At 40.9% G+C, this 26,699-nt stretch overlaps 1 protein-coding gene across 1 annotated transcript in view; it reads left to right on the top strand.

The window, feature by feature from the left end:
* The window catches only part of LOC140284206 (partitioning defective 3 homolog), a 304,162-nt gene that overhangs the window by 208,324 nt on the left and 69,139 nt on the right, over positions 1-26,699 (top strand). The window contains exons 19-21 of the mRNA XM_072378014.1: positions 1,343-1,568; positions 18,925-19,035; positions 25,199-25,501. Coding sequence (XP_072234115.1) covers positions 1,343-1,568; positions 18,925-19,035; positions 25,199-25,501 — 640 coding nt within the window. The remainder of the gene's footprint in view (positions 1-1,342; positions 1,569-18,924; positions 19,036-25,198; positions 25,502-26,699) is intronic.

The raw sequence follows: 26,699 nt of genomic DNA on the forward strand, positions 1-26,699 counted from the left end.
TATTCTTCACATATATAACCACACTTTCATGTCCTATTGCCCCCCGGGAGCCTCCAGATTACAATGCTTAGTGTGTTATCTGCAGCTCAGCGTCATTAAGCAGCAGCAACATTAGCACCACTGTTAATCTCATTCATTTAGACTGCCTCTATCACTGCCTTTGTTCTTAAGTGGGTGATAAGAAGGCATCATATTGAGAGATAACACTGTTACCCTTCCAGAACCCATTCCCAGATTTGTGCAGGTGGAAAAATTGAAGGGAGGGGCCATGTGCAGAAATGAATTGCATAATTGAGTAGGTTTAGGCTGTCTGTCGACTTTCTGTTTTTGCCATTTTCTGGTTCGTGTTGATATTCCATTTCAGTAATTTCCTCCCAGATGGCAGCTCCAAGAAATAGCTGATAGTTCCACAGATCACAAAAGAAAACAAACCCTTTTAATCCTTGAAATGTAAATGCAGCCGCTCCTCCCTCCTGTAGACCGTCTCATCCCGTATGTCAAATATCCATTTTAGTCTTGCATTCTTTCTTTTCTTCACGATAAGTGCCTTTCTATCCTCCATTAAGATATAAGCTGGAGCAAGACATAAGACTGTAATAAGTTGTAATCTGAAGGATATCTACGTATTACTTCAGAACAAGAGATACAGCGGGTACAGGAGCTGTGCCAATCGCAGAGCACAGCATATTTGCCATTATGAGCCCCAAGAGCCCTTTTCAAGGTTATTTAAATTTATAATTAGTGACAGATTAATTACATTTTTCTACATTGGTTCTGATTAGATGTTATTGAAACTTTGAGTTTAATCACTCCTCCATCACCTAAGGAGTTTGCTTTTAGTTTGATGTCGGGTTTAGAATTAGTTTCAGCATGATTACGAGCCAGATATGACTATCCTTACAGATTACACTGTGGAGTTAACATTTTTTTGTATTAAAAGCTGCAGAGAACGGGAAGTTCTCATGTGATCTCTGTGAAATGTACACTGTCGCTGTTGAAATAACTTCAGGCTTTCGGCTAAGTGAAAATATGTTCAAATGAAGACTATTCTCAGTGCGGCAAAATGTAAATACATTCTGCACTAATGAGGCGAATGAATTTAGTGTGTTTTGTTCAAAGCTGCTGTACCTTGTGGGATATGACTTTTTTTTTTAATGGTTCCTCTGATGTTAGCAAAATATAATATGAAAGAGTTGAATTTCAAAAGTATCTTCAGTGATCTACAGGGATCCACTTGCATTTTATTTACCTTTTTTTGGCCTCTGTTTGTATGTGAACTGTAATGTTTTTCTTTCTTAGTGTGTATATCTAACATTCTACCTCACTTACCTCTTTGCTCCAGTGGATGAGGACACAGAGGGAAGCCTCCGATCGGGGCGTGAGTCGATGTCCGCCAGCGGTGACCTCAGTGTTGGTGCCGGGCTGAATGGCAGCCTCTCCATAGATGACAGACAGAGAGGTGGTGTGGAGCTTGGGTTGAGGGAAACGAAAAAAGTGGAAAGGGAGAAAGACAAGGACAAGACCAAATCCAAGAAGAGTGTGCTGAAGGGCCTGGGCGAAATGTTCAGGTAGGAACAAAACGAAGTATAGCCTTAAGCAGTAATCACTGCCTGCTTAATTTAATTCGACTCTGCATGTTCACCAAAGGATCATACAGATTTTGAATTAATTCTCTGGTTGTTGCCAGCGCTAATCAGGGACCCTTTCCCTTCAACCTTGTGAGGTGGTGGAGTAAAGGAGGGATGGTTATTGACCTCAAGGGCCTCTGGCACTTTAGAGCCAGATTATTCTTAATAAGGGCAACATGTTTTATTCATAATCCCATGTGTGTGCATCTCCTTTCCAAACACGCTCAGCATTTGTTAACCAGCAGACAATGTTCAGTGCGCATACAATTGCAAATGGGGGAGCTGAGATGTGGCTTGGGGAATAAAAGACCTTTGGAGATGTTCAAATTGACTCAAAATCAGTTAGGATTGTTGCCTGTGGCGAGTGTTTACATCAAATGTCTGTTTCAAGACTTTAGAGGACTATTTTAGGAGACCACGGGATATTATATGAATATACTCTCAGCAGACTTTATGTTTTAATTATTTCAAGAGATTTTCAACCATTTTTCCATACCCATTTCATCCCATAAAGGACTGCGAGGATAGCCTATCCTGGGAGGCACTGGGTGAAAGACAGGGTATGTCCTGGACAGGTCACCTGTCCATCACAGGGCCAACACAGACTCAAACAAGACAAATAGCCATGCATACCATGCAAATCTAATCCCAACGTCTACTGTCAAGCTTTACTTTATACTTATATTTCTTCTTTCAGACTAAAACAAAGCCCTCCAACTCTTAGTAAAACCGGCCAAAACCAAACTCTTTACCTGAAATATTTACTTTAAACCATAGCTTGAGTACATAGACATTGATAGCAGAAACATGACTTGATGAAAACAAACATCCTGCAGGTATCCATTCAGTATTTCTGCCACAAGGAAAATTAGTGAGGGAGTCACATTAATCATTTCAATTCTGTGCACATTTAAATATGGCATAAATTAACGGCTGAGGCGGTGTGAGCTGTTATCATGCCGTAAGTTGTTTTCATGTGGATTAGCTTAATGGGATTAGTTAGCATATCGTGGCACTCGGCTCAGTAATGAACAATAAAGACGACAAGTGTGTTTTGAGGTCACGATTGAGGAATGTGTGTCTTATCCTACATTATTTTTCAGTTTTGTGCATATTTCTTTTTTTTTTCCTTTTTGTCTTTCCATTTTGAGGTTTGAAGATTTGGAATGACTTGCACAGGCCTACTTTCTGATGCATACTAGGCATGAGCACATTTGTGGACATTTTCAAAGAAGAACACACAAAGAGCTGTGCTGAGAAATCTGAATGGAAATCAAATTTTGAGCCCCACATTTGACACTTTGACAAGTAATCAGTGGCACTGGCAAACCTTTATTTGAGTAATTGTGTGCTTGGCCTGGTAGGAGGCCACTGGCTATTTTAGCTGCACACGTGGGCCCTTTGCATGCCCCTTTTGGCCTCATTGCTGTTCTTCATTATCTGTGAGTGCCACAGCCACTTAAGAGCTGGCATGCTGCAGGCCTCGCTGACACTCCTACAGCACTATGCATTTAATGCCAGGTCCTGTGCCTCCTGAATGCAGAGAGGCTACTCTGTGCATTGTCATGTCTCTCTGTTTCTCAAGCTTTCTCTTTCCTTCTCCCAACAACTCCTACTCAAGGTTGATTATTCAGTTTTAAACCAAAATACTCTGACATACAGTTTCTCCCGCAGTGATGTTATTCTTCTCTTCCGATTTTCTTACACTTAAACTCAACGTTTAACAAAGTTAAAGATGGTAAAGAACTGAGGCGAAAATGAATGCATCTCACTGGATACAATAACAAACATGGAGTGATGTGAAATGCCTAGCAGTCAGGTGGGAAGGGAAAGAAAGTGACAGATCTCTTTAGTCTGTGTCTCACTTTTAGCAGCTGTAGCAAAACTTTTAGCTGATCACAGAATGATAAAAGTTTTACTGTTAATGACGAATGGTTTGGCCGAGAGCAACAGAACACTCAAGCTTTTACCTCGTGGATAGAATGCATGTCAGTAAATTTCACATGTGAGTGTCTCAGCATTAAATCAAAACATCAAAAAGGCATCCTGATTAGGTGAGTTCTTTGTACTACTTGTCTCCGTGGCTTTCATCAGCATAAAATGGACAGCCTGCCTCTCACTTCTTCCTGCATTTCTCACAGATGCACACACATTCTCCCTCTTCGGAGATTTCAAGGAGTTTGCAGTGCAGTGCAATTTGAACTCATTTGCAAGCAGGTCTTTGGGCAGCCTGATGAACGTCTTGTGCACGTCCACTTAATGGACAGCCTGATTGGGAGTGTATTAACATCTGAAACAGGGAAAGGGAGGATTGCCTAATATAGTGTGAGAGAGAGAGAGGAGCAATAGAGGTAGAGTGTCTGAGATAAATACAGTGATTGCAAGAATGACTGAAAGTGTGCATGGTGGAAAGAAAATTGACAAACTAAAGCCTTTAGCAAAAAAACTGCAAAGCATAGCCCTGTTTTCCTGGCCTTGATTCCTACTGTGCTTACTGTAGGATGAGAGGCTGCCTCTCTAATGGGTGGCCTATAATCTTATGAATGGGTAGCGATATGCATGCATGCACAGGAAAAAAGAAACATCCCTTGGCAGCTAGACACCACTGTTATTCCAAGGATGTCTGTAGCATACATGTATCACCGTTCCCATGTCTGCATCTGGGGGGATTTAGGGACAGCCTGGGGAAGCATTGTCCTCCAAATGGTTGTTCACAATTATTTATGTACGTTCGAGTGGATAACATGTGATCATTACTTTCCAGTCCTATCAAGATTGTTAATATGTTAGAGGCTTTGCCCAGGGCTCTGTTGGCGTGCCAGCAGACACTGATGTCTCGGTCGGTCTGTAAGACTCCCTTCAACACGTCTAATGAGGTGTTGTTTATCTGCTCTATGATTTACTGACCCCTTCCATCAAAGCCCCATCTCCTTTGCTTGATGTTATTATATGTTTGCTGGCATGCTGTGTGTGTATGCATCCAAAAAAAGATCAAATAAATAAATGTATAGTTACAAGAAAATACCCGGCCTGAGACATGCAGCATTCCTTTACAGAATGGAGAAGTGCGGAAAACATGGACCTTGTATGTAGTATTTAAATATAGGAAAGTATATTTCCCCTAATCTGCTTCTCTTGAACAGTCTAGCAGTTTTTTTTCTTATAGGAGATGGACAGAACCATCACCAAACTACATCACCTGTTGTTTTCTTGACCACAGTGAGAGGCGTTTTGGCTGTTACTCTTTTGTTTCTTTAAAACCCTGACAATACGAGTGAGAGTAATCTGAGAACTCACAGACTCTACGTAGGGGCATACAACTGCATGGGTGGAAAGGATGAATAGGAAATGGCGCACACCTATATGGTACTTTTAAACCTCATCTGTTCCCATTTCACAGCATAGTAATTACAAAACACTATATTCTTACTTCATTCACACACCGATAAATATGTCAGAGGCAATTTGGAGTTTTGTGTCTTGCCTAAGGAAACTACAACACGAAACTACAACACGTGAATTTCAATTTCAATTGAACTGAACTTGAAGGCAACCACTTTATATACTGAGCCATAACCATAGAAAGTAGATAGCCACAGTTATTTGGGTTGCTCACCAACCATAAGTTAGTGTTTTGATATTTGGTCCCTCAACATGTCAGAGTTTCCTCAGGAAACATGTTGAACCCATTACCTGAAGTTCCTTCTAGTAATTGCGAGCAAGGACCATGCATGGCAGCTCTACCAGCATTGGGTAAATGAGAAACAAAGCACATTGCAAAGCACTTGGAAAACATATCCATGGTGAACAAGTGCATATAAGTGTTAAAATGTATTGTCGTAAAGTGCCTTCCCTTCATACGAGACAGTAAGATCATCAGGAAACGTCATTCTCTCATTCTCAAGCATCCTCTTAAGAACATGTTCCCCCTGTTGGCCATTAGAAAGAATGCAAATTTAAGGCACTTCTTTATTGGCTCTATCTTTCAGACTATGAGGCCATGTCCATATGTTATATGCAGCCAGTTGTCTGTTGTGGTGTTTGGGAAATATAACTTTTGGGACCAGTTCAGCTTGAAATAAAATGTTGCAATATCTTTAGATTTCAGATTCTAAATATCAATATTGTCTGAACCTTTATATATACAGAGATGTAGTCATCTGACAAATAAACATTCTGCATTAGGAAACCACATCATCGCCGTTTATTGTGGATTCCTTGAATATTGTGAACAATCAGTGCTGCACAGATGCTGTGAAATGAAAGGAACAGTGGTGTGATTTTGTTTAGTGAAGACTTGCTTATGGGTTATGGATGATCTGGCTGTTCTTTGTTGCTCAGTTGTACACATCGACACTTGGATTTTAAAACCATAAAATATGCATGTATATACATGTGAACATGTCGTATATGTTCTTTGAAATGGAAAATGTGAGTCATAGGAACGTGTGCACATTGAAAGGGAATTTCACATATCGTATGTATTTCTTATGTATTGAAAACATTGAAAAAAAATTGAATTGACATTTTTCTATTGTTTTATGCGTTAATATGTTTTTGACAAAGCTATAAGAAAGGCAACATACAAGAAACAGTGAGGTGGCATAAAGGAGATAAATTGAAGGCTGTTAAAATGGAAAGACAGACTGGGAAGGGAAATGGGTACCAGAGAGAGGTGGGGGTGGGTTGAATAGGAGAGGGGGAGCGTGTGCACTGGAGTAAACTGGGGCACCAAGGGAGAGTGAGAACGAAGGATTAAAAGGAGAGGGAGAGGAGGAATGAGAAAAGAAGTAAGATTTTCACAGTCACGGCATCATACTACTGTCTGCCTGTGAGGAGGATTGAGGATTTTTGGCAATTTTGTACATCTTACAGTGTGTGTGTCTCTGTGTGTGTTTGATAGCATGTGCCTGAGCAGTTTCAACATGCATGTAAATGTGCCTGTTTGCCTGTGTGTGGAGAAATGACAAGACTGTGCTAATGGGCTCTGGCATCAACTTCAGTCTTTCTTCCGAGTGCTTCCTCATCCACACCCACATTCTCTTTTCCCCAACCCCCTATGCACCCTCCCCACCAATCTGATAAGTGGCATGCCTCACACCGAGCTATCGGCTGACACTGGATCTCAGTGTGACAGTTATGCACCCCCACCCTTTTCCTCACCCTCCTACCCTCCATCACCCCAGGAGGCCTTGTCTGCCTGTTCCTCCCTACAAATGTGGGCCCACTCATGGCTGCACCGAGAGATGTGGGAGGGCAGGGTGTTGAGCGGAAAGGAAAGCAGTGAAAGCCAGAGTAGAGGGATGCTTTCTGTCCCTCAGTCGCTTTTATTCTTAGGCAGTGAAGGAGCACGCATGAGTGTGTGTCCATATCTTCACACCATATGATCCGTTCTGCTCATGTGGGTGGGACAGCTGATGGTAGATGAGCTTGTTTCATTGTTAGTACGCTGAGATGACATTCACATTAATTTAGCCTTTTATACACACACTTTCTATTTGCAATACATACCTCATCCTCTCCACTTTCCACAGCACAAATACGTGCTCACATATTGTAGTATTATGCCACATTTGATTTGAGACAGCAATTAGACGCCTCTGCATGTGGGCCCTGACATCTGCTGAATGTAATCTGAGAGAAAATGATAATTGTTCTGCTTTTCCACTGCATCACTTATCATAATCTCTGGGCGGTGGTATTAAAAGCAAGAACAAGGCATGGCAAAAAGCTGGAGCTGCTACGAGCGTTATCGAGAGTGATCTGAAGAATTTGTGTCATTATGTGAAAGAATGTAATAAAACACTCTACAGTGTGGAAAGGGACGGTAGCATAAACATGAGCTCAGCAGAGTTGTCCATCTGGACAAAGATTCCTCGTGTTGAGGCGCCCTTGAGCAACAAAGCAATTTCTTGTGAGCTGGAGAGAACAATTTTGTGTTGCTTTTTTGACCATGAATTTGAACTCTAACCTTGCTGTGAACAACATGAAAGCAAAGAGTGCCATAAAATTCTCTTGTCATGGATAAGTATTCCAGTGGGAATTTGAGAATTAACTTTCGCAGCTTTTGGCAGTTTTGCCAAGTGCAAAGTGCAAAGACTCAGTATCACCCTCAATTGGCTGCACAGCTAAAAGAAACCTGTTACTGAGGGCACTTTTTGTAAAGAGTAGGTCAGCCTTTTCCAACACCTTTGGAAAAATACAGTTTAAGTCTCCCCTTCATCTTCAAAGCCGATGCATGACCTGCTGACTTTAAAGGGGTCGTTTTTTTTAGGTGAGCTTCCTAATAATAATGTCCTCAGAGTCTGACTTCCCTTTCTTCTCCTACAAGTCATGTACCAAAGAGGACCAGCAGGGGGCCATATTACAAGCAAAAAAGTATTCCAATGTGGGAGGTGGGGAGATGATGCTTGCCAACTTAAGCCACCATACCACGAAGAGAAATGGTTGGTTTGGAGGAGGGGTTTCACTGCCCGGCTGCACTTCTCCTCCTTTAGGCCACTCGATGCAAATGTGATTGGGCAGCACTGGGCCTCCATCCGACAGCTCTGGAGTAATTAGGTTTAGAATGATCATACAGTGCTCCAAGATAGACCTTGAAGTGTAGTCAGAAGGCTATTTAGTGTGTGTGTGTGTGTGTGTGTGAGAGAGAGAGAGAGAGAGAGAAGAGGTGGTGTTGCACGTTGGAGTTAATTGAATCTGAAATCTTGTCAGCCTGAAATGAGATCCACCAATGTCTCTCACGCTGTGTCTCATGCAGAGGGCTGCAAACATGACTGAATTCATAAAGTGTGTTATTAAAGAGCTCAAATTAAGTGTAGCAGTGCACCCCTCCATACTCCACCAGGTCTATGACTACTAATGATCGAACCCTGGTGTCAACCAGATGCACACCCGAAGAATGCCTGTTCTGTCCTTTTTTCTCCTCTCCTCTCCTCTCCTCTCCTCTCCTCTCCTCTCCTCTCCTCTCCTCTCCTCTCCTCTCCTCTCCTCTCCTCTCCTCTCCTCTCCTCTCCTCTCCTCTCCTCTCCTCTCCTCTCCTCTCCTCTCCTCTCCTCTCCTCTCCTCTCCTCTCCTCTCCTGTCCTTTTCTCTCCTCTCCTGTCCTTTTCTCTCCTCTCCTCTCCTCTCCTCTCCCCCCGTCAGCTCCTCAGTTCACTGCCCTTTATTCTTTTCCATCATCTCTCCTTTCATCCAATGTGATTTAAAATGAATTGCCCAGTGTTTCTCTAACTTCCTTCTTATCTGTTTGATATTTGTTTTTCACACTTTAAGACACTTTGATGTTTTTTGTTTTTTTCACTCCTCGCTCTATCACTTTGATTAATCAGAAAAAGGCTTTCCAATGCAAGGCAAGTCTCAGAGTATAAACAGAGCTGAAAATAATTATAAAACATTAAAAACACGTACACGGATCTGAGACAGACGCAACCCTGTTTTGTTCTCTAAATAGTACAAAAGAATCACTAATAACCCCTGTAATAAATTGTATTGAATGTGTGTTGGGGTCTGTTGTGGAAGAAAAAAAGTTGAAATAGAAATGCATAGCATGCTTGATATTACAGGGACAGGGGTGAGAAATGCTCATGGGGAAAGCTGTTTATTTTTCCCTATGTTCTATGCAAATGAAGTGGGCTGCCTGTTAGAGCAGAAGTCATTACGAGTCTGCTCACCCATCTACCAGGCTTAGCATGTAATGAAGAAGAGGCCTTTGGCTGAAATGACCTTTCCCATTCACAGAGTTCCCACCCGCTCATGTGCACACACGCTGACAATCCCAGTGAACGAAAGGGGGAAAAAAAGCTATGAGAATTGCTTTTGAATTGCAAAAGTTATATCAATCAATGTTGAATTACACTTCTGATTTCCATCAAAGGCAGACGATTAAAGCCAGGAACTATCTTCCTCTTGTTCTGTCAGTGTCTCAACATGTGTTCAGTATATTAAGATAAATTCTCAGCATTTTCTTTTTTTTCTTCTGAGAACAGGAAACTCTATTCATAGATAGAGAAAGATTTCATTCCTCCCTGTTTGGGGTGAGTGAGGCTTAATTGGACTCTTGCTTCCATACCACAATGTGCCTCCCAGTGAATAAGTGAATGCAAAGCGAGGTGAATGCAGGGCTGAAAGAGGAGAGGTTAGAGCAGGTGATGGTGGATAAATTGGTCTACAGCAGTAGATAAAAACTAGGTCCTTTCACCTGCAGATCCATATCAAATCTGGTTCAGACCCATACTTTTTAAGTTAACAACTGAGTATCAGTTTGAGAAGATCAATTATTTTCACACTGGATAGTTCTGCACTGAAATGTGATGCAGTGTCACTGCATGATGTGGGTATATAGGAGCTTAAAGGCCCAGAAAGGTACGTTTTTCAATTTGTAGTAATACCGCAAGCCCAACACTGACTAATTCTCCTGCTCCTGATGGAAGAGAGATATTTCCTTCATGAATACTATTTGTTGTTTAAGATATTTGCTTCAGTTTTTTTACACTGTAATAAAAGGAAGGACTTTTCTGCTCTGTAAATTAATCTAGCAGACATTCCACTCAGCAGATATCCCATTCAGATTGTGTAATTTGTTTGCAGTTATTGCTCTGAAGCTTTATTGGATTATTTCTTGGTTTAAGAATGCTGTATGCAGCTTGTTTAATTTGATAAACCTCTCTTCCTGAGGGTATTTTAACCATCAGCTTTTTTCAGCTGTTGCAGAGAAGTGTCCTGGGTTATTTATCTAACTGTGCTTGTGATGTACAGTCACTATCCCTGAGATTCCCAGGGACTCCCACTCTAGCTCATCCTCACTTTGTTCACCATTACTGTCACTCCTTCCCTATTTTCTTTCCATATATCCACACATACCCCCCTCCCCTCCTTCTCCCCTGCTGCCCTGGAGATTCATCACGGCATTGACAGAAAGACCTCTTCTGTCTCCCAGTGAGTGGTGGGAGGGATGTTTATCACGGATCAGCAGTTCTACTGTCTCCTTTCTCCGAAGGACTCACATGCAATGCTTGGGCCGATGTGCGTCCATTTCTGTATTTCAAAGGCTGACGTTTATGAAACAGTGAACCAGCCTGATTTTCTCCCTTTGCCTATCCTGTAGCGTTTGGAAATCAGGCATTTCAGCGGCCCAAACACATCTATCTCCAGACTCATCAGCATGCAAATTAATTGGGAAACAATTGCAAGAAACAAGGATAATCAAAACAGAAAAGACAAGAGGCCTGATGAATAAAATGAATTTGAGGTAATCTTGTATTATGACAATTATCATAAGCTTTTGTTTATCTCATACGCCAATAGGTGTTAGCTGTAGGATGTGAAAGCAGATGTAAATATTTCACCAAACATGCTTTCAACAGACACCTCTGATTGAATGGCTTTCTGCACCCCTGGGTTAGTCTGTACAGTCATTTTAATATTTAGGTGGTCCTTTTTTTTCTTCTGTGGCACTTTAGAATCCACATCTGAGGTTTCCATCATTCTAAGAGCAGCGGGGACTGTGGCCGCTGTATTTGCTGAATGCTGGGTGCTTGTGTTTAAGTCATGAGCTTAGGAAACAGTGAGTGGCAGTGATCAAAATGGCCCGTTAGGAATGCAGTGTGCTGTCCTGTATCTAGGTCACAGTCAGAGCAACCTACTGTAGCTCCTCCACAGAGAACCCCCCCCCACACACACACACACACACACACACACACATAACTGCAGCCCTGTGTTCCACTGCAGTTCGATGTTTGTCAAATACAAGCGTGTACGTGCGTATGTGCATAGAAGCCCTTGAGTGTTTGTATCTATATATGCAGAGGACGTTTTGACTTTTGTTTCTTTGCCTATCTGTAAGGTGAGAGAAAATGCTTAAGATGATCAAGAGGAAAAAAATCTTCCAATCAGTTTGAATTAGTGTGATGAGAAGTCACACACACAAAGCTCGCCTTAATATATGAAACTTTCTACCAGGCTGCGCAAGTGTTCCCTTTATAAATTGTCCTTCAAAAACTCCTTCCTCACTGTACTCATGCACTTTAACAAATGGATGTATGAATATGTTTAGACTGTTTATTTGCGATATAATGAGAGAGTTTAATCAGGGGTGTCAAGAATTTGAAATGTCCCTCTGAACACCCGCAAAAATACCCCTCCCCTCCTCACAGACCAACGTACACACACACAAATCTCAGTGATTTATGTGAAACATTAAAGACAATCATGTTTGGCTGGGCCTTGTCCTTTGTATTGCTCAGGCTGTTTGAAATATGGAAAGGCTGAGCTGTCCCCTGATACACAGACACAAACATAAAGGCAAAATATGCTCAGAGAGATCCTTGTGTACCTACATGAATATGAGTAATCAGCAATTTTTTTCTAGTTTGCAAGTACATAAACTTCTAAGGTTGTACATTTTAGACCCCCAGACACACTTAAACTTGTTCAGTTCAACAGTTTCTTTGATTCTGATAGTTGCTCATTTAAAGGCAGAGAATATCCTCAGCCATTCGCTGTGATGTCATGTAAGCTGGCGCTCTTTTGATCTATGTTTTTCCTGGTCTCTCGACGAGAAAAGTATTTCTCAATAAGAGCAGATTAATTCTAGTGCTGGAATTTAGAAAATTTACCATACACTCCTCCATGCGCTTTTTCACAAATAATGCTACAAAGAATCATGGAGGAAATACAATGAAATATCTGTAGCCTGGGATATGACACAAATAACCAACCATCCTCCACAACTCTTTTGCTTTCATGTTCTTTTCTTCTTTTGAGATGTTGGTAGTTGGGATAAGAAGTGGTGATGAGGTTCTGTTTGCCTTTGGATATCTGCTGTTTGCCTTAGAATTAGATCACCAATCAAATGTCGTCGTTGATCAGACCAGTGGACACATGTGCACGCTTAAAATGAAAAATGGTGCAATCCAGAAAGATTGTTTTGAAAAGAGAAATGTGAAGAGAGAGAGAAGAAACAAAACGGATGGAAGTAGATCTGACTGACAAAGAGAAGCAGAAATAACAGGATACACTGACTGTTTTGGCACAAAAAAAACCAACACAATTTTGTGAGGCATAGCATCAATCACCATGCACCAGGCAGAAAATCTTCATTTCGAAAGAATCACCTCCAGAAGGTAGAAACAGTGATATTGGTTGAGAAGTAGAGCATTTCAGACTCCTGAAAATAGTTTTTGTTTTTCAGCATTTCAGCAGGGTGAGAGATCCACAGCATCATTGAAACTAAGCAATCCCCAACGCTGTGGTCTCATCTTTGCTCAGCTAGGAAACCTTAGCAGCATGGAAGACTCTGGTTGGAATAATTTTTCCTCTGCTTTGCCTGTGGCATTGTCTCCCTACTGGGGCTCGGCCTGATGTCATGAATAAATGCATGTCATACCTCTACGGTACAGAACACACCGCTTTCCCACCCTGAATGAACCATTTTGACTTTCAGCCTCATCTTCTTGTCCTCATTGTTTTCATTCTGTGGCTGTAAGACTTAGGACTGACTTCCCCCCAGAGCTAAGGCCAATCAGCATCCCCACCTCACTGCTTTTTGGGAGGAAATCAAATTGTTCAGTGTCCAATGAGGCAAAAGCCCAGAAGTGTCAGTTTTTGATATAAATGCAAAGTTCTTGTAACAGGCAATAGAAGGGACAGCTTCATTTAAGATGTCTTTATTTAAGACTCTTTTTTTTATTATTTCACCTGCACAGTCTCATGAATGACTGATAAATCTCGAGTTGCATCACCTCTTTAGCTCGTACAAAAAACCTATTTTCTCCTGATGTGTAAAATTCCCGAGCAGGTAAAGCAGTGACTGACATTACAGGTTGTGAATAATTAGTTCCGCAGGGAGTGAGACATGCGGCCAGTGGCTGGCGGTTGGAGGCAACTTCCGATGCCTCCTCGGGGTTGCTCTGTCAGGAAAATAGTGCTGGCGACATTACGGTACACATGAAAAGACAGGTCACCAATGAACGCTCTATTATTTCCCGTTATGATGGTTGATTCACAAAGAAAAAGAAATCTCTCATTATTTTCTTTAACTTTTGTGTTTTACTCACCACAGCTACAACAACCCTTACCTAGAGCAGAGACAGACAAATCCAGAAAAATCATCTCCCAAACAAGGCACCATTAAAAGCACTGCTTCGTATCGATATGTCCTTACATTGTAAATGACTTGTTGAAGAATTAATGTCTATGCTTCTGTGTGTGTGGGTTTGCCCTAACTTCGTGCTGTGCAGTTTTTGTCATCAATATGGAAAATAATAACATATCTTAGTTCTTCTCTTAGATAAAATAGCATTTTTAATGATCCTTTACACTTGTCAGCATGAAATTTGAGGGCGAGGGCATACTATTTATTTTCCTCATGGCTGCTACCGATACACTTTCAGGGATGGGGGCTCAGACACCACATCAGACGTCAGTGGGGGACTTCGCCCCAGGAGATATGGATTAACTTTAAGGTTGGCTGAGCAGAAACCATAATGATTCTCTCTTTCTGCCCTTGAAATTATCTTCTCATCATTTACTCATATTGATAGATACAGTCTTCTATTTATTCTGATTCATCTGGTTCCCTTTGCAGATTTGAATAAAAGCAGAGGAGTTAACACCTTACGTGAGTGCATCATTTAAAGTGAACCAGATCGTCCTTCAATTCAACTTTTTAAAACTGAACATTTTATGAAAGGAAATACACAGCAATTTGTGACTTTCTCAGTAGTTCAGCAACTAACTCTGAGCTGCCATCAAAATTCCCCACAGAAGATGTCAAAACAGATTAGCTTCTCTCAAATCTACTCCCAAGATGAAATGATTGTAACAACCAAACTTGCTTCGAGGCTTTGCATAATTTACTTTCTTCCCTCTTTTTAAAGTCTGCCTGACTTTTTACTCCTTTGTTGTGTTGGAGCCTTGACGGATTATTACCCTGTAAATCGATGAAGATGATGTATGAGGCATCCACTGCTTGTGGTATAAGCCTATCTGTTTGCTGTGATATATGGTGATGAGTCTTATTGAATAGAGCATGTATTTGCTGGCTTTTCTTTAATTTAAGAGGTGACACAGATTAAAGCCGTTTACTCAGTAACATGCTTAATGTGTAAACGCATTTCAAAATATTTTATTCGACAAGGTGCCGTGAGCGCGTGTAAAAATGATGAGAGTCAGACTTTACACCTCACATTTACATTCGGCGTTGTATAACATCTGTGGCCATCACAAGAAAACACACTGTATATGGCTATCACATGCAAGATTACATACTATCCAAATGTGGTTTGCTAACCAATCAGTCATCATCATGACCAAGCATTTATGTATTGCATAAGGCAGCTCAAGCTTTGAATGAATAGCCTCGGAGTCATTTAAGGCATCATTTAAGATTCTGTATTTATCTATATGTAATCTTAACTTAATAACTGTTACTTAAGTTGGGCTGGTCTTGTAAGTCATTTCAACATCATTCTTTATCCTTTGTATTTGTGTATTAACTGTTCTTACATGGTGTCTGGCACAGTTATCCTCACGCTTGGGAGTAGATCATTAAACAGAGCTTTGATCTGATGGAGTAGAGCTGAAAATAAGATCTGAGCTTTCTAAAGATTCAGATAGTTTTTGTTTTGTTTATCTGGTTTCAGTGGAGCTGGGCCAAAAACTGTGCTCAAATAGTGACCATCTCAATTTGTTTATGTTCCTCGTGTGGTGGTCATCATCAAGATTTCTAGATATACCTCAGTACAGCCAGGTTAGAGGGAACTTTGCAGGGTGTTGGGAAGAGATTAGTTGTTTTACAAACGATTTACTGTTGTTATTCCATTGTCAATCTGAGTTGCAGCTGCCAATCAATATCTTCAGCTCCTCAGAATCTGTCGCAGATGGTGGAGATGTGAAGGGCCCAGAATGTAGACACAAAGGCAGGAGGTAAAGGGAAAACTAAACGTGATCAATTTGAAATGTAAAAGAAAAAAAATGCAACAGGCAAAACAAAACTAAAGTGACTTGACTTGAACCAGAAACACAGACGGCAGCAAAGACATGAGGAGATACAGCGAGGATCTGGCAATGACTGGGAGCAAATGGGGAGCTGAAATACTGAGGGTGAGCTGATTAGTGTATAACAGCAGCTGAGGATAATAGACAGGTGTGGCAGCGGAGCTGATGACCAAAAACAGGGAAATTGAGGACAACTGCTGGTGAGAGGGTGGTACTAGAACCTAAAGTGAACTAAGGCCAAACAACACGTACACACAAAAGTAATAATAACAAAGACAAACCGTGAGAGCAACACAACTAATCCAAGGTCCAAAATTCCAGAGATCAGGACAGAACCATCCAAATACCATTCCCGATACCAGCCCAGATTAATGCCAAAGTATCAACTCTGACTCTAGAGCTTTACTGTGTTTTTTTTCTTCTAGCTCTACATCATACATTTTTCTCTTTTAAAAAAAATTATTTTCTTTTGTATCTCCAGTGAGACATGACACGCACGTGAGCCGTCATGTTTTGCAACTTTGTCCACACACACGTACCAATCTTTATAGCTTCCTTTTGAGAAATGAATATTTTCTAAATATATTATACATATTTGTCCCGCAGTGAAGTTTTGGAGGCTCATACTGTTTTCCACAATGGCAGGATTCAGGCTGTCCATGTGAAAGAGAGAGCCATGTTGTTAGTGAACCAGGAAGTGTCCCAATAGCCTTCTTATTTATCCCTTTCTTCCACCTCTGCTTTGATCTTGGCCCTCCTTTCAGGCCACTAGTGATGGGGAAATAGCCTGTCATACGAGAGCTGCTGCATGCCCAGGGTCCTGCTCAGCTTAATCTGCCAATATGTTTCACTATAACAAATCTCTCACTCTACTGATGTTGAGCCAGAGAAATAAGGGGGAAAAAAATTGAGCGGAATTTTGTCTCCCTTAAGGTTATTTTATATTTTTGGGGGAGATGGGTGAGACACATTGAGAACAAATTGTATGAGGAAAAGAGGAAGGTGAATCTGCCCCAGGAATTTAATGTAAGTCCTTGAAGTGAGGCGAGAAAAGCTGTCTCCTGCTCTGGTGATAGATAGTGGAGTCATAATTATTAGCATTCTCAGCCCTATCATAGAGTTTTATTAGGGCCATTTGTTGATTAATTAATTAAGTAATGTATTAGATCTGTGCTACAAAAGAGCCCAAAGATTTGCTTTCTCTGCCTCTCTTGGGCTTTTTTACGAAGCCACAAATGAGGATCCCCTGACTACAGCACATTCAATGGATTGCATTTCCAAAGCAGTCTCTTTCAGAGAGAGGCAATTTGATCAAAGGTCCAAGTTGCTTTTAATGTAAAGTACTAGAAAAGAATAAATACCCTGGAGAAACCAGTTTACTGTTCCATGAATGTATTTACTTCCACCTGCCAAAAGTCAACCTTGTTTTGATGTAATTTTCAAAACTGTCAAGTAAAGCTTAGCTAGGAGGAAGGTAGAAATAAACCATGCGGGCTGGCAGCGTAATGTTTTCCCTGTGACATTGAGCAGGACTGCTCAAAAAAGCCCATGATCAATGCGACAAGTTAAGTTGTGCAACACAAACACTCAATAGAATTCAGTCCTTGTTTGTGATTATGTTTATTGAATTTTACTCACTCAAGGCCACATGTGCTTTCTTCCATGCACTTTTTTTGCTGCTGCCTTGTCTCATATTATTTATCAAATGTATTTATATAAGTGGGCTGATCACCATCAAACTCACAGTCATTAACATATTTGTAATACTTGTTTTTTTTTTATTAAGAAAGATTATTATTGCAGCATATACCAAGTCAGTCCATAATACTATGATTATTTACACAGTGCTCAGTATTTCTGTTACTATGAATGACTCTTCTTTTTCATTTTCTATCAAAATATAATATATAATATTACATATATACAGATATAATATATAACATAATATCTATATCTTTTTTGCCAAAAGGATCTTACTGTAACCAAATCTCCTTCTCTGACATCTTCTTGTTTAAGAAGATGATATGATCATCATGATTGTCGTGACAGTACAGGTGATTAGTGATTTGCTTACAAATCCTGCAAAGCATCATGGGTTTCTTGTAGAATTTGGGATGCAGGAGCTCTTCTGGAATGAGATCTCCTAAATCCATCAGTCAGAGCTATGTTACACAAGCATTATGGAAAATTAAAAAAAAAGTACATATTGTGTTCCAAGCACCACTGATCAAAGTCAGGAGCATATAGTTGAGTGGTGTGCAGAAGAGTGACTCTTTTTCAAAATTACCGTCGTGCTCAGTCTGGATATTTTATTTCTTAGTTTACTCTGCTGCTGTGCACTTTCTTCTAAGCTTTCTGAGCTCTTCATGTTGTGGAGCAGAAGGAAATTGCATCATACTTTCATGATATTGCCTGTACTGTTGTCTCTTTTCAGAGAATTCACCTTTTATCTTTAGATCATGTGTGAATGTGGGTGGGTATCCACAAGCAGATAGGGGGTGAGAGTCAGGATAATAAAGCTCTTGTTTTTGCGGGTGTGTGTTTGAGAGCATAACCTTCTAAATCTAAATCGAGTCCTCAGTCATGTTTCTATTTTCCACTCCTCATCCTATTCTCACATTCCTCAGTCATAGTCTCAGGTCATTTAGTCACTCAGCACCAAACATGGCCGACCAGAAGAATTAAGGATAATCAGCTTAGATTATTCTCATCTTGCCGGAAAACTTGCCATTTCCATCATTAAAATGTGAAAGTTTGCATTACCATGTAGTGGATGCCTGCAAGCTGGCCTGTTTCCCTCATTCGGAGGTAGTTTATTACTTCTCTTCTAATCCAAATCACTGCTGCTATCATTCTAAGTAAACTTTACAGCTCAAGGACAAATCAAATGCTCAATGATTTCTATTGAAAAGCTGACTTTATCCATTTAATGCAATTCTCATTGGAATATACACAAGATTTTTTTGTGCTGCGTATGGAGACCTGGTGGGAAGGGAATTCACTATGTTGAGTTATCTTTTTATGTGGCTTAATGCATTTTGATTCTGTTTATATGAAAAATGCCAAGTTATTCTTTCAATATTGAATTGGTGCCGCGAGAGACTCCCCTTTGGTTGTCTCCCCAACGCAAAGAAATCTGCAGATTTTGACAGTTTGACACTTTAATTTCCTACACAGTGTTTCACCTGAATTTCCCAGATAAAGGAAAATACATCCTCCCATAAAAAATACCCACAGTTGGTTGGACATTATCAGTGCCGGGACCTCAGTTAAATACACTCCTGTCCCCTTTTTTGCAGGTTTGGAAAGCACCGGAAGGATGAGCGGCCAGATGAGAGCACCAAATCTAAAACAGAGGATGCGCAAGCATCAGCAGAGGAGACCCTGCGGATGAGGCTGGAACAAGAGAGGTGAGAACCCAGTGTAGGAAACTACCGAATTAATTTATAAGCTTGTAAAATTTAGGAAAACTCTTAAATCTTAATCTGTGAAATGTTCCTTTTTTTCTATATATATCAGTACATTAAATAAATAATTTATGTCTGCACCATTCACAGGAACTGACCTCCTAATGGCGCTCATAGACCCCTGTGGATTTAGCGTGATTGAATGATGTTCATTATTGTAGTGAAATCAGTGTCGCTCAGCATTTGTCTCTTCCTGTAGCTCAACCAGGTTGTTAATCATTCAAGATTACGCTGTTCCTTTTATCCACCTCTTTTTGCTCTATGTCTTCTGGCGTTTCTGGACATCAAGACATCCGAAAGAATAAGGCATGGAATCGGTTTGGCTCCATGCACCTCATTCCTCACAGACAAGCCTCATTTAATTCTCTCCAGTCAGGAACACAATATTGGTGGAAGGGTGAATGAAAAGACAGCTTGCTGCCTCCATTGTTCTCCACCAGCTAAATGAACTCAGTAATCAAACTGCCGTTAGTAATGACAGCTAATTGAATAGAAACAATGGGGCTTGATAGCACTCCCTCTTACACTGAAGGAAGAGAAGGGTGGATGGCTGTTCAAACTGTAATATACAGATGCACACGCTAAACTGTCACAAAGGCCCTTTTTCCCACTGAATGGAACATCTGGAGACCTTGTACAAAAACCTGTCACACATTTCTTTTTGGTATTCAACTATGATTTGCAGATTTGCAGGGAATGTCCTATCTGTTTAGGGTGTGAACTTCTTTGGCCAAAGGCCCAACACATTTCCCTCAGGGTGCCCTGGAGACCAGTGGGCCTGGTTCTTCATCCAGATTTGTCTTTTTTGAAGCAGCTCCCAATGAACTGTCATGCTAAGCAGCAGAATCAACACAAACATACAGCGGGCATGGGATATGTATAGTACATGCCTTCCGAACCCTCCCCACAAACACATACACAGTATTTAAACGCTGTCCCTATTTCTTTTCCTCTCACTGCTGCCATGCAATCCATTGTATGCTGCTTTGTCTTGCAGCACATTCTCATTCCCTGTCTTGTTTGTGTCCGTTCTGCATGTCTGAGCTCTGAGCTTCCAATGCTGGAGCACAACCTAATTCTTTCCTTTTGTACCTGTTCCCAAATCCCATCAGTCAGCTAGGCCAGGATTTTCCCTCAGTTAATGGAAAAGAAATCCTAAGGGAAATTGTGGTGGGTAATAATAAACCAACCTGCCATGAAGCTAAGTCAATATTCAAAGCATTAGGGTTAAGCAGGACGACAGCTTAGAAATCCATTATTTCTTATATGTTTTTGGTAGCACCGACGCTTTATACTCCCAAGATGATACATTTGATTGTCATAAGTCACATGTCATATGTTTTGATTGATTACATTACTGACATGTAGACCACACATTCCAGAGAGCTTTCATAAAATAATAGATCAGATCTTTCCAGGCTTACGAAACCAGCAATTGTCAGCAATCACTGTGTGTCAGCACAACCCAGGATGGGCCACAGCCAGCCTCCTGCTCAGCTGACATTAGAGATCATTCATCTGAGCAGATAGTTCTGTCAGGAACTTTTAGTGATTTAGAATAGGAGTCAATGAAGAGGTGAAACAGAATCATTCATAAAACCTGCACCTTCTACGCTGCAATAATGGAGCTCTGGTTGTATTCTTAAAACTTTAACCACAATATGATTATTGGAATTGCTGGTTTGGCCTGTGGTCCTTACAAATATGTCAGATTTTTTCAAGTAAAAATGTTACCCTGCATAGATATCATGTTGGTCTCTTATAGACTTATAAGACCAAAATTTAGATTCTATTACTAGAGCAATTGTCAGCAGCAAATTTGAATTACACCCACTCGATAAAGAGTAGATATTTGCAGCGTCTTTTTGGTAGAAATCTGGCAGATTCAAAACAGCTCTTGTGATTAGCTTTTTCATGCCTCATGACGGAAGAATTCTAACTTGTAGCCAGGCTGATAGCTCAAGAAAAGTAGCCATTTTCTGGCACCTTTTTGCCTCTCGATTGTACCACAGACATCTTTATCTGATTGATTTGAGTTGTGAGAACTGTGCAAACAACTAGCACGTTGACTGGATCCTGGTTCATCTTGGACTTCATTCATGCAAAGCCATTGGAGTGAAGAGAAATGATGAAATAAACCCAGGGAAGATAATGGCAGTGGAGACTCTCTGCACACGCCAGCCCTGAAATTTGTGTCCACAAAGCCAATCTGACATTGCTCCTGCTTCATTTTATGCCTGGACTGAACTCCATTTTCTCTTTTTCTGTGGCTGCTGATTATGATGTCCATTCTCTGTTATCTGCTTGGCTCCACTTGCCTCCTAATCAGCGACCAGCAGTCCGCTGCCACTCCTCTTGTTCCCCTTCCCTCAACAAACACAGGACACGTCACTTCTTTTTTCCAAGACAGTGGCCCGCTTCCTCTTGTTTGTTGTTGGACTTGGTGCTGACTCTAGACAAACAAAGCCCATCCAGTGTTTCTGAACTAGTCAGCACGATTTGCTTTAGACAAGAAGCAAACCTGGGTTAGACGTGAGAACTGGCTATTTGTATTTAACAAAAGCATATATTCAGCATAGAGACACATTGTGCCTCCATTTGAAAAAAAGAAATAAAGCAGTCTGATGCAAGGCCTGCAGGCAAATCATTCCTTTTTTTTTCTTCCAGTGATTGTGGTACCAGTTACATTGTTCCACTTTGTCAAACTGTCTCATTATTTCAAGTTCAAAGGAGGGCCTAACTGTCTGATTGGGAAGTGTGATTAGATTTGTAATTATATTGATACCTACAGCAAGTTGATGTGATTATTAACACTGAATTAACACCACAAAACTAGAACAGTTATCTCTGTGATTGCATTAAGTTTCAACACCAAGATGGAGTATTGGAGATTTGCGATTCTGCACAGACAGCTGCACACAGAGTCATTTACCGTGCTTTGATTAGATTCAGATCCATTCTGCCCTCCGTCTGCACTTCGGAACGATGTGAGATTGTTTTGATAAGGGCGTATTAAATATAAGATTCTATTCAAGGTGTTTACATTCCAAAGAAAGCAAATACATTCTGTTTTGGTTACAACAGGAACAATACATATTAAAAAGGCATGCTTTTAGACTTCTAAGTGTGCTGATTCGTGGATGAAAGTAAAGGCAACCTTTTTTCTCCCCTTATATCCATTGGGTAGATTAAACAAACAAACGTATGGAAAATAAGTCCAACAGCTCTGGTGGATTAAATGTGAGATTGATGTAGGGTGGAGAGGACAGATTTGGGCTGAGATATTGCTACCAGTTCAGCGTTAATTCAACATAACTTTCTTGACATGGCTTTTCTTTTAGTATTTGTGCAGTGAAACAAACCTTGAGTAATGGTCACATTACAGAATGTGTATTTCATTTCGAAGAAGGAAAGAATAGAGAGGACAGAATAAGCTGAGAAGAAGGGATGTAGAGGGGAGTACATCCTCATCTGGCAGACACATCATTTTCTTGAGGATACAGTCAGTCAGTGGATTAGAAGCTAAACTTGAACTGACCTGATCCCTTCAGCATTAGACAGTCTAGACTGTCTATTTGCCAGGAGGAAATGCTTCTCCAACACAATGTTTTAAATGGCTCGTGAGCTCTTCCTTTTATTTTAAGGAACAATAAAATGCATAGGGGAGACGTGATCTTCTTTTGTTTCATCAGTGGTATTAAAATGAAAGCCCACAGTGGGGCTGCTATCGAGCACTAGGGCTTGATTGTCCCCTTCTTGGGGTTTCATTAAAAGCTACAGGGCTCTCTCCACTAAAATGTAGTATCTGGTAAGAGGAGGAGGAAAGAGACAGGCTGGTAATTGAGGTTGTACAGTAATAATGTGTTTAGTGTGGGCAGCACTTTCCTCAATGTTAACATGCCGGGCCATTAATTGGCTAATGGAGTATATATGGTACAAAGTAAGGGTGGTCTCTGAGGAGAAAGTAGAGGAAGGAGAGGGGCTGTGAGTGGAGCAGCTGTTGCAGGTTGTTAAAAGAAATCCCAGTTAGCAGGTGTGGAAGGTTTGGGGCTAATGAGCAGAAAAATGGCTTCCAAATTTAGCACTGTTACCTACTACCCGTGCTACGTTTTCACATAATGTTTTTGCAAATCTTTTGATAAATGTTTGGACATGCAGGGCACAGAACACAAGAGAGAAGGTCACTTTCCATATGTTTAGACAACGTAAACCTTTGGTTATGATTAGAAGAAGTTTATCCAAATATCAGCTCGTCACAGACGGACTCATTGCCTCTTAGCCAACAATGGAGACCTCCCATCCTATTTAGCTGTGACGGGTTTGGGTTGTAGAGATGTCAAACACACAGGCAAATTGAGATTATCTGATGCACTCGTGACTCAAAAGCTGAGAAAAGTATAAAAGCATCAGGGTCACAGCACAAAATATATCAGTTGTAAAAATGTTAAAGGTAATAATTAAGTTTTGCTGGCGTAATTTGTACAAGTTTTACTTGAATGTACCTGTAAGCTTTTTCTGTGCCAGCCTCCTGAGGCCTGAGAAATAAGTCTCTCTTTTAGGGTGATGTCGCCGGTCTAGCCAAGGCCATTACCTCATTCCAAATGTCAATAATGCTCCTCTTTATGAATTTGATTAGTCCATGAAACGCCAGAGGGTCTTAAAATCCCAGTGGACATGGACCTGCAGTAACATCATTGTCTGGTCATTCCTGGCAGAAATCTGACATCACTGTCGCTGGATAGCAGGTGAAAGAACTTTTGCTAGTAGATGTTTTAATCCGTTAAGCTTTTTTTTCCCCATTTCTTTACAAGTGGAAAAGCAAAAGCATATTCACGGTGTGTCTGCTTCATAATGATGCAATACACTAAGTCAGCTTTAAGTCTTTATGCTGCAGATGACTGCATATCTTGCAACATTGCATCAAGCCTCCATCAAAATCCCATTCTGCAGATAATGCCAAGAAAATGGGATTTTGTACAGCTAAGAATAAACAAGGCTGTCTATGGAAAGGGTGTGGGAATCGGGTTAATCTGGCACTGAAAAATGGTGATTGTTTGAAATGTGATTACTGTTATTAAAATACACAGACATGGGAGGGAGAGTTCTACAGGGGATTCTCACTCTGTTCCAAACCTGTCAATCATCTGTGAGGAGCAGCAACGGGGGTCAAAGGTTAGGTATGACCTGAGGTAATAGGGAAGTCTAGCAGCAGTGGGAGGTAACGTGCTTGTCTCCATGTGTGAATGAATGCTTTACCCCACAGCACTTATAACATCTGGAACCAGTGAACAGTCCAGTGACTGCAGCCTGGGTCTCCACAGTGGGAGGTCAGCTCCCCCCTTCGCCTGTCCTCAGACCTTCTCCACCCACTGTCCTCCGCTGCTCTTGCAATGCCAGATCTCATCGCTCTAGTGCAGCACGAGTCTTGTTAGCTGCGGACAGATGGGCATTCACATGGAACCATTCTCTCAGAGAGGAAAGGTCTGTGAAAGGGTCTGTTGTGTGGCAGTGGTCCCAGGGAGAGTCACGGCACGAAGGGTGAGAAAGGGATGTCAGAGAGGACGAGGAGATCTCCCTCCCACCCTCGTTTGTTAATAGTCTTAAGGTTTGAGACCATGCTACTCGTTGTGGTCCTGTAAGGTCTTGTGGAAAGCTAACTCCTTCAATAGTATCGCATGTCGGAACATGTTTTTTTCTGCATTACTATTCCATACTTAAGAAAACAATACCTCTTCAGACATACAAACAGGTGGTGAAGGAGAGCTCCTGTTTTCTTTCTGAAGTAAAACTCAAGTTTGAACACTGCTGCAAACGACTCTCAGTCTAAGACAGAGTTATACACTCAATCTTTTCTTTAGCACAATTTTCATGTTGACTATTTATACATTTCTTTCCATGCACACGCACAAAAGTGCAGGGTTAAAAAAAAACATAATGCTTGGAAAGTATTAGATACATCATTAAAGGGTCAGTAAATATTTGGTAATAACATCTTTTAAAGTAGCATTTTTCTACTATAGAAATACAGAAAATCATTTATAATTTGGCTGATTTTTAACATAAAAAAATGTGCCTGATATCTTATCCTCCAATGTGCTTTTCTCAGAATACAGGCCAAAACAAAGGAACTTCGGGAGAAACAGGCAAAGGAGAGAGAATACGCTGAGATCCAAGATGTTGTCAGCCGCACCTTCAGCTCAGATGAGGACCACACTTACGCCGGCATTGGCTCATTAGACTCGTCTGTAGATAGCAACAGCATGGATGCTTACAACCACCACTACCACCTCCCTAAAAGTCCCCAGAGCCACCATGTTTCCTTGAATCTAGAGAGCAACGGGCCACCCCTGGAGGCACTGTATGCACAAGTCAACAAACCTCGCAATGGACGTCCTGCAGTTCCAGACAGGTAGGGGTTATATTATGCAGGTGTTACTTCACACGCATCCCCATTACTCAGTGAACAAACGCAGCTCTGTCACTTCTGCATTTCTTGTTCATTCAAGTAACACTAACTAGCCTAGTGTATTGTTGATTTGCAGCAGTCTCGTAAATTTACATCTCATCTATAATGTATAAGCAGTGGTGTGATTTTATTATTTCACTTTCACTTGTCAAGGGTGACACATAGTTCATGGAATGACGCTGAATTTCACACCGTGTTTTATCGCGTGCTTTATCCCACAAGGCATTTCCCAGTGTGTGCAGGTAAAAATTGCAGATAAAGTACAAGAACAACAGGAACCTATCAATAATTCTCCATGTGTTAGAATTTAATTTAATTTAATTTTGTTTTGGATCGAAGGTGATCTTCCCCATCCTATCACACACAACCATGCTGTACATATGCTTCCTAGTAGCTGATGGGGGAGCATCGCTCCTCCATATTTGACATTGCTGAGTTCTAAGTTACTTTCTCATTGTTACTTTCTAAAGTTGCTCATCGGGCAGCTGTGGCTACGTTTGTAGAGATCTCACCTTTCAATAAAAGGGTCAGAATCTTAGCATCCAGTTATCAGGTTTCTTTCTTTTAGTTTTCCAGTTTGAGAATTACAAAATTTTAGTCTTCCTGATTACATTTGATAGTTTACTTATTCCTGATGTTTCACTTTAGAGGATGAGGGGATAAGAGGGTAAAGATTTCCTCTCTGTGATATCCAGTGGTGACAAGTTGGATGAGCACTATTCCCATGGTCTCCCAAAGCCTTTCAGAGCATTATTAAGGGATTGGATAAGGCCATTCTCCTGTGACTGACATCTATCATTTGGCATCTTTTGACCTTTCCCTGCTTGCCTCTGGCTGGAATAGTATTATCGTGTGTAACCAAGAAAGAACAGCTCTGGATGAGTTGGTTATTATGTTTTAAGGAGGATTTACACAATTAAATTTACATGACAATACATCCAGCCCTTAGTGAAGGCCACTGACTCATATGTCTAAAGTAAATGTTATTACCTTAAATTTCAAACTTCAGCTTTTGTTCATGTCAGTGTAATTATTTACCCTTAACTCACCCGCCTCTCAAAGCGAAGTCGAATATGAAAAAAGATGAAAAATACAGCACTGCATTCAAATATTTTTCAGTAATCGGCTATTACTCAAGGGA

This window comes from Leuresthes tenuis, unplaced genomic scaffold (assembly GCF_036924035.1).
Source record: "Leuresthes tenuis unplaced genomic scaffold, fLeuTen1.0.hap1 SCAF_24, whole genome shotgun sequence".
NCBI lineage: Eukaryota > Metazoa > Chordata > Actinopteri > Atheriniformes > Atherinopsidae > Leuresthes > Leuresthes tenuis.